Below are 14,709 nucleotides of genomic sequence, written 5' to 3'. Positions count from 1 at the left end.
TCTCTGGTTCTTGTAGGTTATCCGGGCTGTGAGACTGTGGTCTTGGTATTTTCTTTCCTGATGTTTCACCAGCAGCTGTGTCAGGCACCTTCAGAGGAGGAACACTGAAGGACAGGGTCTCCTTCAGTGTTACTCCTCTGAAGCTGCCTGCCACAGCTGTTGGCGAAACATCAGGAAAGAAAATACCAAGACCACAGTCTCACAGCCCGGATAACCTACAAGAACCAATGAACTCTGACCGTGAAAGCCTTCGACAAATGTTCTCTGTTCTTTATTATAGCATTCGAAGAGCTTGATCACCTTCATAACATAAGGTCCTCCATGTTCACATAAATATGCACACACCCCTCTCTTTTACAAGTGCAGCACAAAGAGATTAAACCAAATGATTCAGATAGCTGATGCTACTAAGCAAGTACAGAAGCAAGCACACTAGCATACATGACTGAAGAAACAGTTAAATGGGGGGGAAAATTGAGCCCAGAAGCACCTTAAAGACCAACAAATTTTCCAGGGCAGAAGCTTTTGTGAGTCAAAGCGCACTTTGTCTGTTATCTGACCAAGTGAATTTTGATTTGCAAAAGCTTATACCCTAGAAAAATTTGTTGGTCTTCAAGGTACTACTGGACTAGAATTTTCTTCTGCTGCAGTAGACTAACATAGCTACCCACTGAAATGAAATTTAATAAAACAATTTAGATGGCTTGGACAAGTGAAAGAAATACAGAAAAGGTTAAAAACCTACAAACTGTACAAAAGCTAAATTGGCTTGATTATTTGACCCAGACAGAAACTCCTGGCTGAGTAAGTTTAACTTCCCAGTGTATTACCTCTGAATAGGAGCTTCTGTTTTGCAGCCGTGGATAGGGTTGCCAGATCCCTCCGCCACTGGCCAGAAGTTTTTGGGGTGGAGCCTGAGGAGGATGGGGCTTGGGGAGGGGAGGGACTTTAATCAGTTGTAGTAGCAGGAGATCGCCAGCTAGTACCCGGCGTTTGGCAACTCTATGGATAACGGTTATTGATAGGCTTGTCTGAGTGTTTTAAAAAGCCACCCAAGGCCTGGTCTACACATGCAGCAGAATGAGATGCTAAAATCTTCTAAAGTGGTAGAGTGGACTGTTCACACTGTGGCTGAGAGATGCCATTCTTCAATGCCCCCCACTAACACCCCCTTCTTTGTAAATTAAAAGTAACAACAACAAAAAACCCAGCCTAGTACAACTGTGGTCTCAGGAAGGAAACAATAAATATGTGATGCCCCCACCTGAAATCAGAAGTGGAACAGCTCATTCTATTCCCTCAGGAGACTACCACTTACCACTTCCTTCTTCTTTCAGTCTGGTGTGACATGCCTTGTGACAGTGATTTCCTTAAGTTAATTATACGGTGTGGAACAAGCAATGTGTTCAGTATTGCTTTACGAGATTCGCTTTTTTTTGTCTCTGCATACACAGAAAGTTGAGGTGAGGAGAGAGAGCAATTCATACCAGACCATTTCAGCAAATGTTGGACACCTCCAGAATGGAAATTATTTTGGGGGTTGGGGTTTAGGTTCTCAGACCCCACCATTCCTTTGTGCTCAGTTTGTGGCCTTGGGCAAATCACTTCACTCTCAGAATCATTAATTTCCTTTTCTAAAATGGATGTTCTGTTGCAGCAGCAAATGTGGAGCCAAAGGAGTGGTCTGGTGTTTGGACCTCAGACTCTACCTTCACCTTGTACTCAGTTCATGGCTTTGGGAAAGTCCTTGTCTTCATCTGGTCCAGTATTCTCTTTTCAACAGTGGCTAGTCAAAATCTTTTAGGAAGCACTCAAGCAGGGTATGAGGGCAACAAAAATCTCTTTGGGAGGGGCTGTGCTCAGTGGTAGAGCCTCTGCTTGGCATGCAGAAGGTCCCAGGTTCAATCCCCGGCATCTCCAGTTAAAGGGACTAGGCAAGTAGGTGATGTGAAAGACCTCTACCTGAGACCCTGGAGAGCCGCTGCTGGTCTGAATAGACAGTACTGACTTTGAGGGACCGAGGGTCTGATTCAGTATAAGACAGCTTCATGTGTTCCTGGTTTTTTGTCTCCAGCACCTGATATACTGTCTCTGACCATGGAGATTCCATTTAACTAACATGGCTGATGGAGAGGCTGCCATGGATGAAACTGGGGGTGGGGAGAGAACAGGTAGGAGAGTGTAGCAGAGGAAAGATGGTAGGGTGGAATGGGGGAGATATAGCACTCTCAATCTGGGTGGCAGTCACCAACCAGTTACTGTGTCTGGAAATAATCTGTTCTAACCCCTAGCTGTTCAGCTGGACCTCACTCCTCACCATACACCAAAAAGCACCAAAAAGCACGGGGGTGTGGGGTGGGGAGAAGGGAGTCCACAGTCCACTGTCAATTTATGATGCGCACCTAGTGCTATTGTTTCTCAGAGTAGGCGAACCATCGACTTTATCTGTAATCTGATCCTGCATGAACTTCTTACATTCTAAAGTAAGAGTTATGCACTCAGTCTAATGGTTAGATGATCCTGAGTATGCACTCTTGCTCTGGAATCTTAAAACACACCTAAGGATCACTGGAATTCTACTTTTTTTAAAAAGTAGACCACACAAGACTGAAGTCTGCTCACCCTTCAAATAGTATATGCATTCTCATTCTCAATCACAAAGCAAGAAGAACAAAAATAACCTACACTAGAAATTTCAGCTTACGGCAAGGAACATACTTAATAAATAAAGCCAAAACAGCATAAGCAGGTGCCATGTAGCATGAGGAAATAATCTTGCTGCAACCGCACTGGGTGCCTTTGGTTATTAGCCCTAGTTTCTAGATACAGGTGTCTGCATAGTTAAAATAGACTTATCTATTATTTAAGGCTGCAAACCACAGGTGAGCTGAGAAAATATCTTACCTTCAGAAGATTTAAGCCTGACTATTTTTGTGACAATTCCAGAAATATCACTTCTTTTACAGTGTGGATCTCTCCGACTTCCTTAACGTCCCTATACTTTACTCAGAAGTGAAAATTAAAACTTCCTTTAAGACTAGCCAAGGAAAGACTAGGCTAGAGGTTATATAGTTTACTGATTAACTTTAATATGAGGAGTCAGTTTGAAAAATATCTGAGAAAATAGCTTTGTCGAATGTCCTGTGCAATTTGTTAAAATCTGAGAAACTTTCTCTGAGAAGGCACATTCATGAAGTTAAGTATAATTCTATTCACTCCTAAAACTGCACAGTTTTACATGTCATAATATTTTAACATATAACTCATACTAAAGGTATATAATACATACCATGGTGGAATAAACCAATGGTGCAATATTTTTAAACCACAACAATATCTGTCATCAGATACCTGAATCAAATCCAGATAATATTGTATTGCATTTGCGCTATTTTGTCACCCAAAAAAATCCAGCCAGTGACTATTGCAAGGTTTGTGTTCTAGCAACACCTGGAAAGTCTGCTAGTCTTGGATACTTCAGAAGAAATGCTCAGTCCATAGTTATTTATTTGTTAGAAACTTGTGTAACTGAAGATTCAGATTGCTGCTTCTCACTAATTTAGCTATGAGAAAATACATAAGCATGTGTAATCCAATTAGTCCAGAAGTGTTCATAACACCTAAGGCAAGGGTTACTTGTATGCGGATAGAAAAATATTTTTGTTTGCTTTAAAAAGCATGTTCTTAGTTATCAGATATACTCCTTGATATTCCCTTAGTATAACTCCTAACTGTAATAAACTTCTACATTAATTTAACTCCATTTGCTTAGATTAGTCCTTCCCTCTTTTTGCCTTTCCCTTCTCTTGACTGCCCCATCCCCCTTCAAAGAAGTGATGGGAGAGGTGGGTTTTGGATGCTGGTGGCGGGAACAGAGAGCCAGTCTCCATTCATCCTTGGGCCTGGTGTAGGAATAGAGGCTGGCGCAAGGGAAAGGGGTCTAATAAGGTCTGGGTCAGAAGAAGAAGAATTGGTTTTTATATGCTGACTTTCTCTACCACTTAAGGAAGAATCAAACCAGCTTACAATCACCTTCCCTTCCCCTCCCCACAACAGACACCCTGTGAGGTAGGTGAGGCTGAGAGAGTATGACTAGCCCAAGGTCACCCAGGTGGCTTCATGTGTAGGAGTGGGGAAACAAATCCAGTTCACCAGTTTAGCCTCAGCTGCTCATGTGGAGAAGTGGGGAATCAAACCTGGTTCTCCAGATCAGAGTCCACCGCTCCAAACCACCACTCTTAACTAGGGCTGTGCAAAACAAAAAACAAAAAAAACAAAACAGCAAATTTTGAGTTCTGGCCCGATTTTTTGGGGGAAACCTGAAATAAGCCGAATACCCATACCGGTAAATATGGGCATTCGGCTTATTTTCCAGTTTCCCGAAAGAATTCGGCCCAGGGGTGTGTGTCATTTTTTGAGGTAGAGCCCCTATATTCACAGTGTAGCTTGAAGGGACTGTCCTTGCACAAACCCCAAGGTTTGGTGAAGATTGGGTCAGGGGGTCTGATTTTATTGGGTTCAGAATGGGTCGCTCCCCTCCTCCATAGGCAAGCATTGCAAAGTTTGCAATGGTTGTCTATGGAGGAGGGGGGACCGCCCCTTCTGGACCCCCTATAATCGGACTTCCTGATCCAATATTTACCAAACTTTAAGAGTCATGCAAGGAGAGTCCCTTCAAGCTACGCTGTGAATGGGGGCTCTGTCTCCAAAAATGCCCCCCCCCCGAGAATTTTAAATGTACTAACCTTTTTAGACTTGTCAGTAATGGCCCCTGGTCTGCTTCCTTCCTCCCTCATGGTCAATTGCAAGGTTGCTGTTAATTATGAGAAACTGGGTTTTCCCACACTTGTAGTGGCCACTTCCTTCCTTAAGAACTCAATTTCCCATAATTAACAGCAATGCCTGCCAATGGAAGAGGGGGTGACCCTCTGAACCCCATAAAATTGGACCCCTGACCCAATCTTCACCAAACTTTGGGGTTTATGCAAGGACAGTGCCTTCAAGCTACGCTGTGAATTTGAGGGCTCTACCTCAAAAAATGACCCCCCCAGAACCCAAAAAAAAGCCTAATAATTATTCAGCTTTTCCGAAATTGCCTATTTAGCTTTCTCCCCAATTTGTGCATTCAGTAAACCTGAACTGAAATTTTACCAAAATGGCTAATTTGGGGATTATTTTTGGTTTGGGTTTATCAATATGCACACACCTACTCTTAACCACTACACCACGCTGGCTCTCTCTCAGGCAGTTCCTTCATTGAAGGCATCATATGTAGACTGAGCTTACTCTGCTCTTCAATAAGGACCCAAAGTGGCTTAAAACAGCATTCTCTCCTCTTCCTCTTCATCCTCACAATAGCCATCCTGTGAGGTAGGTTAGGTGAGAAAGAGTTTCACCCAGAAAGCTTCTATGGCAGAGTGGAGATTGAAACTTGGGTCACCCAGATTCTGTTGTGATACTCAAAACCCCACACTGAGTGTACATGGAAAAATTTCCACCCCATATCTCTGTTGGTCAATTCAAACAACTCAAATTATTTTATTGGAACAATCTGACCTGGTTGTGAGAAATGCTTATCTTTCTTTGGCAAATGCCAGTTCAACAGGATCCTTTGTGCACTGACTGTCACTGATCACTTAAGAGGCTTTGATTAATAGTTTGCGGACCCAGGGGGAGAGCAAAGCCCAGGAGGAAAAACTACACTACACCGTGTTGTAGACAAATCAGGCCACAGCTTTTATTGACTACAGCTGCAGGACCATTGGCGCAGCATGGGGAAAGAGCCCCATGTCAGTCAACCCACCTGCCCTCTGATGTTATCTTGTCCCCCAAGCCTACCTGCTGGGGGGAAATCATGGAGTGGTAAACCTGGATCTGCATGGGCTAAAGGCATGTCTGTAATCACTCGGGTTGCCAGGTGCCTGCTGGTGGTGGGCAAAACCCCAGTAAAGTGCCCCTCTGCCTGCCGACCAGCTGAGGGTCGGCGGGCAATCGTGCATGCGCAGGCCCGTGCACCAGCGGGAACCTTCCCTCGCCCTCCCCAGGGCAAGTGGGCCGCCCACTGCAGGCCCGCGTGCCAGCCGTGAAGCCTCTCCTCTCCCTCCCCGGGGAGAACGGGCCGCCCGCTGCAGCCCCGCACACCAGGTGGCACTTCCGGTTTACAACCGGAAGTGCTGCGTCAGCGTGCGCGCACACCACAAAACAGAAACCTCCCGCCACAGGTGAGTGGGGACCTGGCAACCTTAGTTATCACCAGTATATTCTTTATAACTGAATGAGACTTGCTGCCTTACTAAGTGCTATATTGAACAAAATTAGTTTTCATCAATATCAACAATGTAAGAGGAAAGCATGTATCTAGACATCCCTTAAAGACTGAAATTATCTTGATTCTACAGAAAGGAACTGTGGGGATTGGATCCTTTTTGTTACTGGAGTTTTAAAAAGTGCAATTTTTCAAAGATTAAAAAACTATAAAATTATTAAATAAAGTGATGATTGACAAGACACCTAAATGCTTGGTATAAAGATACAGCTTGCAAAAAAACTTCATCATCAAGATCAAAGCCATGCCAGCCAAGAACTATTGAATTGCAATTAAATATGAATATAAAATAACCAGGCAGAAAAAAGATAGGCTGAATACTATTTTGTTTTTCCTATTATGTTGGAGAGTATATTCCAAACGCGAATGAATAGGGATATGAATAGCAAGGTCATTTCATGGAAAGATACCAGCATGAGAATAGTTTGTAGACAGAGCCTGTGATTTCAATGGAAATAGCAACTGGATCATTGTTTGTACAGGGTCCAAGGGCATGATAAACAAACGTGCTCATTCTTTGTAACCACAGCAAGTAGCCAAACTTTATTAAAGCTGAATATTGTACAGTGTGTGGGCTATGTACTGCTACTGCTGCAAGTTCTTTGCTGTTCAAAGCTAGAACTTGCTTTTGCAACTGGACTGAGCAATCTCTAAAAGGCCAAGGCCAGAACAAGCAGTAGCTGCGTATGGGATACAGGTAGTAGTAGTAGAAGAGTTAATCAATGGGTTTTTATATGCTGACTTTCTCTACCACTTAAGAAAGAATCAAACCGGCTTACAATCACCTTCCCCTCCCCACAACAAACACCCTGTGAGCCTTCTTAAATACTCTCAGCCCCATCCTTCAACAGCAGAGCAAGTAACTTCAGCCACACCAGTCCTTCCTGTCTCAGCAACAGCTTTCTCTAAGCTCCTGCCGTTTCATATGTAATGAAGGTTTTACTGTTGTTACCCTCCCTAAGCCTGGCCTTGGTTGGGAAGGGCGGGTTAGAAATTAAAATGAAACAAAACCCGCCAGGTGGTTACGGGAAGCCTCAAACCTTCATCTCATATTCGTACCAGACTTTTGCTTAAGCTTTCATCTCAGGTCGTGCCAGACTTCAGGCTTGAATTCACTCTAGTATGAGGACTGATGTTGCTGCAGTCATCCATTGGTTAGGAGACTTCAATTAATGAGTGGACATTTACTTAATGAGTTACTGAGAAGCAACTTTTACTATTGGCACATATATTTATGCCAGTTGGGGAATATGGTTCTGGATCATTGATGTATTCATTGAGTCATTGTCTCAAAGTCTTATTACCGATGGTGTGTTGTATTGTTCTGTAATTAGTTAGGCTCGTTTAATAGGGTTCTAGATAGGGCACTTAGATTACAACTTTATAAATGATGTGCACAAACTTTGAGGATGCTATTTTTTTATTGCATAGGTATTATATAGCCATAGTGTCTGCAACTTTTGTGCAATTTTTGTGAAAAACTGCCTGCTAAAACCGCAGTTCAAAGAGGTAACCCAGACTTTCTCCAGGCACACTTCTCTCCTGGCTGGAAATCTCCTCTCTCTTACCTTTTTGGGAAACATTCAGGGCCACCCTCCTCCCCTCCAGCTAATCCAGTAGTATGCCTTTGCCCCCTCCCCAGGTCTGAAAGGAAAAGAAGCTTTTGTTTAGCTTTCATCCTATAACAGAAACCAGAATCTGCCCAACAATGTACCCTATTCTAGTTTCACCTATACGTGCTGCTACAGAAACTTCCTTTTCTGACACATTAAATGTGTAGTTTCCTCTTTCCCATTGGATTACCTTTTAGGATTATTGACTACACAGGTGCTTACACCTCTCCCTACGAAACTGAACCTTTGCTGACCAGATGTAGAACCCCTGTTCCATCAGGTCAGCAATAACCCAAGTTTCACCCTCTTGCTCTGCCTTTTTAGTCTTTTGCTTTCCCTTCCTGGGTGGAGTAAATTGCACAGTGCGTGAGTGCTTGGAATATTCAGTTCCTTTACTTAGTACTGTATTGACTGCTTGATATTATTTTGACAGCTTGAGTTACTAATTCTCTAGCCCAGCTACTTGCATAACCCCCCTCAATAAACTTTGTTTCTCAGGTTACTCTAATTGGGTAGCTGTATTCTTTCCAAGCTCGTAGAGCAGATTTTCACTTTGTCAAAGATCTTAAAGCCATCTGAGTGAGCCACTGCTCAGATTGGAGGCATTCCTTTAAACAGGGTGTAGAATTTAATCCAGAAGCACTTTTAATTTAGGAGTGAGAGGTGGCAGAAGAGTTAGGGTTAGCATGCACCTTCTGCTATAGTAGTTTTAAGTTGGAATGAATTACAAAAGTGGGTTACATTCACACTCACACATGTTTATGTCTCTTTAACCACATGTGGTAACAGCTATCATGTATCATCTTTAATGAATTACAGAACTACCAAAATCAATCTCTACAATCTTTGTTAGTTTCCTAGGGCACAATGAAAATATCTTTTAACATCTCTTCACTCTTCTAATTTTCTTTTCCTTAGAGTTTTGGCTGCCTGTTAGTTTACTTTCATATTTTAGTCATATTATGCCACTTAGATTGCTACCACAAATAAGTAGGTTACAGATTTCAAAATAAAAAATAAATTCATTGTTGTCATTGTTTCCTGAAGAGGCTGACCAAAGCCTAAACATTTTCTAGAAATAGCATACAGCTCACATACGTTTCTTTTTTAAAAGTAGCATTTCTCCACACGTTTTGAACTGAACTATCCTTTTGTTCCTACTGTATTGTCTGACTTACCAAATAAAGGATGCCCTTCAGAATGAGATAATCCATCAGGTGCAGGTACCTGGGAATGCCCTATTAAGTTCATCTCTGATCGCGTATAGTCTTGGATTGTAACAAATTAAACTTATTCTTCAAAAGAACCTGAAAAGACACAGAAAAAGACAAGAAGATATACCAGCAGGCCTAGTTTCCTGATGGTGATTCATATCAGTAGGGCAGCCCAGTTGTAGCTGCCATGCTTATGTGAATTGTAAAAAGCAGCACCTGTCGACAATGGTTGCACCAATTCAAACATTACTTCTAAAAACTTGCATTCACAAGGGCACTCTGCTTGAAGGGCATAGAGGATATTGACACATTTGTACAAGTCCATATTCTGTGTCAAAGCATTAGCATATTAGTCAGTATGCGCTATATCTCATAACATTTTGGGGTGTTGTAATGTTTGTAAAGACTGGCCAGTAAGGTTCATCTACAAAGTGTGATCAACAGATGACACACATCTGCTAAGGAGCAATTTAGCATTATACATAACCCATTGATTAACTACAATTAATACATCAATATCCGGTAAGCTGCTTCAGCACAGTGAAAAGGTGGAGTAAAAACTGAATAAAGAAATACATATAAAATTGAATGGATGATGACAGCACTTGAAACAGCCATTGCTGTACCTTGCTTCTTCTGTACTTGGTGGTGGCCATGGCTCTGCCTTCAGCCTCTAGTGGTCACCTGTTCCCATGAAGCATGTGAATTTTTGTGTGCTTTCTATGTTATTCTTTGGAATGTGCATGTTATGAAATTGTTCCCAGGGTAATGCCACACATATGTACACATGAAGCTGCCTTATACTGAATCAGACTATTGGTCTATCAAGGTCAGTATTGTCTACTCAGATTGGCAGCAGTTCTCCAGAGTCTCGGGCAGAAGTGTTTCACATTAACTACCACTTGTTCCTTTTGACTGGAGGTGCTGCGAACTGAGCCTGGGACCTTCTGTATGCCAAACAGATGCTCTACTACTAAGCTATGGCTGCCTCTCTGTATTTTCCCATGTGAGTGTATGACTATTCATTTAGCATTTCATAATATGAGACAGCTTTCTAATCTAACATTTGTTAAATTGAACTATCAAGAAATATATGATTTGACTCACTCGTGTATTTTTCACACAATAATTATCATGAAAACTGGCAACATGTTACAAATGACAACTCTTGTTGGTAACCAATGAGAGAAGCTAATGCTAGTTTTAAAATTTTTATTTATTTATTTACTTTGTTTATATCCCACCTTTCTCCCCAGAAGAGACTCAAAGCAGCTTACATAATTCTCCTCTCTTTTTTTTTTTTTTTGAATCCTCATAAAAACCCTGTGAGGTAGGTTAGGCTGAAAGTGTGTGACTGGCCCAAGGTCACCCAGCAAGTTTCCATGGTGTGAGTGGGGATTTGAACCCAGGTCTCCCAGATCCTGATCTGACACTTTAACCACTGTACCACGCTGGCTCTCGTGTGATGTGAATTCAAGTAAGAACTCTGGTAACTTTCTCTGGTGATATAATGTAAACTACTTCCCTTCAGTGCTAATGAAATATGACATTCTATAGTGGTAGCAAGGAAATGGACATGACGTATTGGTCAGTGATAAAACAGAAATTCCATCACCAGAAGATCTTTATTCCTCTGAACAGAATGTTGGATTATTTTGCTCATTTGCAAATGCCATTTTGTTTGTTTGATAGACTACATAATGCTTCAGTTTGTTTTTGCTTAGCACAATGTCTGTTTACTTTTTTAGATTAGAATTAGCAGTTCCTGTTTGACAGCTGAGATCTAAAAAATGTGGGTTTGTTTTCCACTTATGAATTGTTCTCAGGGATCACCCTTTTTTCTTCCTTAGCATAACACCAGTCTTGTTAATTAGAATATAGTGAACTTGCCCATGCACAGTTAAAATAAACAATTTATTTTAAAATGTCAAACATTTTCACAGAATGAAACATTTACCACTTGCCAGTGGAGACTCTTGCAGTTGTCAGATAATTTGAAAATGGTCAAATTAAAGTTTTGACAATAAATAATACGGTCTATATATCCCAATCCCACTTTTTTCCAATGCTACCTCCAATTTTCTGACCATTCATGCAGTGCCATTCATACAGTGCCTATTCTGTCCCTTGGGGAATGCATAAGCTGAAATATATGGGTGATCTTCCCAAACAAGCAGTAGTGTTTCCATGATCAGACATCTGGGAAAAGAGAGGATATGCTGAGGCTCATCATATCTCAAGAATGTCAGCAAAGAAACTGGTAAAGTCTTAGGCCATGTGTACAAATTAAGTCAATGCCTTTGCTGAACGTCAACTGCATTCAAATATGTAAAGAGTGAAGAGATCCATCTGGCAGTATAATGTGATTGCTGCTGAGTTCAAATTATTGCCTAGAGCAGGAGCGTCAAACTCAGTTGTTAGGAGGGCCAGATATGACATAATTGTCACTCGGTCGGGCTGGGCCATGCCTCGCCAGCCCAGACCAAGTGGCTTGAGGGCCAGATAAGATCTTTCAAGGAGTTGGATCCTGCCCACGAGTGTTATGTTTGACACCCCTGACCTAGAGGGCTTGTGGAGGTTCATTTTGCATTATACTCTGACATGGAAGAGTATATCTTGCTGTCTCCTACTAATACCAATGCAAAGCTTTTCACAGATTTTAACATAGTTTGCCTAGGTGGTACATCCTTTCCAGGTGGTACATCCTTTCTAAGTTGGTCAGCTCTCATTCAAAGGATAGCAAATGAGTGACCACTGTGTGGTGTGGTAAGATTCCCAGATTCTGAGAGGTCTTCTGTAAAAATTGCATAGAAGAAAACTTCTACCAGGTTCATTTTTCCCTATAAATGAAACATTTTGATGGGAACATTTTGATTCACACATCATGAAATTTTATTGTGTGCATTTCTTAAATATGCACAAGCTATATCAGGATTAGGGCCAGGGGGAAACACGGTGAAGCTTATATTCAGTGTATAGGAATTATGTCAATCACAGGCACATTCCCATGGTAGATGGTTGAAATGCCTCTCAAAGAATATGCATCTTCTATGTCAGCTATCAAGACAACCATCAACAGATATTAGAGACTGGATCCAGAATTGTTCTTCCCATTTTAGAAAAACTCCTTCCCTTCAGATCCAACTCAATAACTGTCCATGATCAAAGACAGCAAATTTACTCCAGTTTTTCTGTCAGATTTGTGAAGCAAAAATACTATAAGTAGAGCTTGGATAACTGTTGCTGGACCCTATTACTCTGTGGAAATTTCAATATCGGAATACTCCAAATTGGTTCTATGAAAATCTAGTTGGTGGGTATGGTAAGTGGGTGTACTTTTATAGCCAAAACTGACCACATTTTTGTGGGCTGGATACCACAAAAAAATTCTACTAATAGAAGGGGCATTCCCCCCTTACTATAGACTTCTGACTTGCCATTCATGTTGTCTGGGAGGGAAAGTCTCCCAGGAACAACATTTTGCAGATCATTTGGGGCAGCACTGGGAGGAAGGAGGTGAGGAAATCTCATTCTGTTGATGGAAATCCTTTCTGTCAATGGAAATTTACTGCAAGATCCAAGAATCTCCTGTTTTCTCAATCAATCTACATCATTGGCTTAATTTAAAATCTGCATTTGGTGAAGCACATTCATGTAGAAGTTTAGATTAGGAAAGACTTTTATGTTGCCTAGATTGAATGCCATTCCATCAGGGGAGCTATTGGATCACATAAATAAGGTGTCGTATTCTGAGCAAGTATGTCAGTGTGGTTCTGGTCAAACAGACACCCTTCAACATTCTCTATTCAGTTGTGGCCTGCTTAATTTAGCAAGAGATAGATGGATGAAACTTTTTATTTGGAACGCTAGGTGTGAATTGGATAAACTGAGGTTTCTTTTAGCAGTGGTGGATATTGACAGTACATATTGACTAGGCCTGAAAACCTAGGTGCCACTATAATGCTCCTAAATAATCAATATAGTCACATCCTTTGGCTTTTAAAATGGGTGCTTTGGTAAAGAGGAACATTTCATTAGCTATAATACATATATAAAACAAGTAATCCAACAAGTTCCCTTTATGTAAAAATGAGCTACATTGTTATTAGAATAATAACAATGTATTGACAATGGTAATTGCAATAAACTAGCTTAAAAGGTAAAGATAGTCCCCTGTGCAAGCACCGGGTCATTACTGGCCCATGGGGTGATGTCACAACCCAACGTTTACCAGCTAGGGATGTTTAATATTTGTGAACAATTAATTGCCAGTGTAATAATTATTTAATCCATATTGTATTCTAGTAAACAATACCTAACCAAGGCTGTCAATGACAGCAGGTTTTGGAGATCATTAATTCATAGGGTTGCCATAGGTTGGAAACAACTTGATGGTACATAACACACACAATCCAATAAGGAACAAAACCTAATAATTTTGCAACTGATTATACATTAACATGGATTGAAATGACAAAAATCAGGTTCTGTCAGGAATCAGTCAGAAATGATATATGCTATACTAGTAATACCTTTTAAATCACCTTATTACTTTTCTCCCCACTGAAGTTCAGCTTTTCAAGCGATAGTATGCTAGGATACACACTATGTTTTAGAACTTAGTCTCTAGATCATTGACATTCGTAGGTTCTCAATAAATGTAACATGTGAATTCATACACTAGCCAAGAACCAATTATACAAATTGAATAAAATCTCAGAGAAATTACGCATACTAACACAACAGTATTGGGAGGAAAATCCATTAAATAGTAACTTACTTTCAAGGTCTTCTTGTAGTCTGTCAGTTAATACTGTGTGAATCAGTGGTTCTGCACTCAGTTCAAAATCCTAATGATTTTCAAACAAGAAGATTTTTGTTTTGCTTCTCTCACTTCTACAGAAGCCTTCAGCGATAACATGCTGACTTTAGGCTCATTCTCATCTCTCCATTGGCTCAGCACAGCAATGTACAAAGATTACTCATTAACAGCTCTTTTTCTTTGCTGAACCAACTAAACAGACTAGAAGAATTGGAACTTTCTGAAAGCTAGACAGAGATCAACTCCTGGATAGGAGATACTTTTTATCCAGTGAAGATTCTTGTCAAACCACCATAAAAGTGAAGTTGTAAAGTATTGACTTTTGCTTCTATTGAAAAAGACAATCAAAAGCTCACTGGAATTGCTTGCATGATTCCAGTGCCAAATGGTGTTTTAGTTCCTGAAAGAGGGACTGGTGCTCCCAATTTTTTTTCAAGAACACCTAAATCCTGTTTAATGGTACAATTGTAATGAAGCACTTTAACCACTTTAACCCTACACCTCTTGAAAATGCAGATAATTGATAATTATAATTTATAACTATAATTTATCGATATAATGATATTTCTGAAAACAGAAGCTTTGGAGGTTTTATGTTATTATAACTTAGCACCGGTTAGCACTGGGGCCGTCCTCTGAGCCAGCAGGTTCCCTCAAGCCAGGAAGTTCCAGCATGGACCTCCCCACCACCAGACCACAGTCTTTTGAAGGACCCCAGAAGCAGAGAATGTGAAG

At 40.9% G+C, this 14,709-nt stretch overlaps 1 protein-coding gene across 1 annotated transcript in view; it reads right to left on the bottom strand.

Annotated features, from left to right (window-relative positions):
* The window catches only part of NR1H4 (nuclear receptor subfamily 1 group H member 4), a 43,483-nt gene extending 34,270 nt beyond the window's left edge, over window positions 1-9,213 (bottom strand). Inside the window, exon 1 of the mRNA XM_056847293.1 lies at window positions 9,117-9,213. Coding sequence (XP_056703271.1) covers window positions 9,117-9,189 — 73 coding nt within the window. The 5' untranslated portion in view covers window positions 9,190-9,213. The remainder of the gene's footprint in view (window positions 1-9,116) is intronic.
* Window positions 9,214-14,709: the final 5,496 nt, after the last annotated feature.

Source organism: Euleptes europaea, chromosome 3, assembly GCF_029931775.1.
Source record: "Euleptes europaea isolate rEulEur1 chromosome 3, rEulEur1.hap1, whole genome shotgun sequence".
Classification (NCBI taxonomy): Eukaryota; Metazoa; Chordata; class Lepidosauria; order Squamata; family Sphaerodactylidae; genus Euleptes; species Euleptes europaea.
This window is presented reverse-complemented; position numbering and strand designations above follow the sequence as displayed.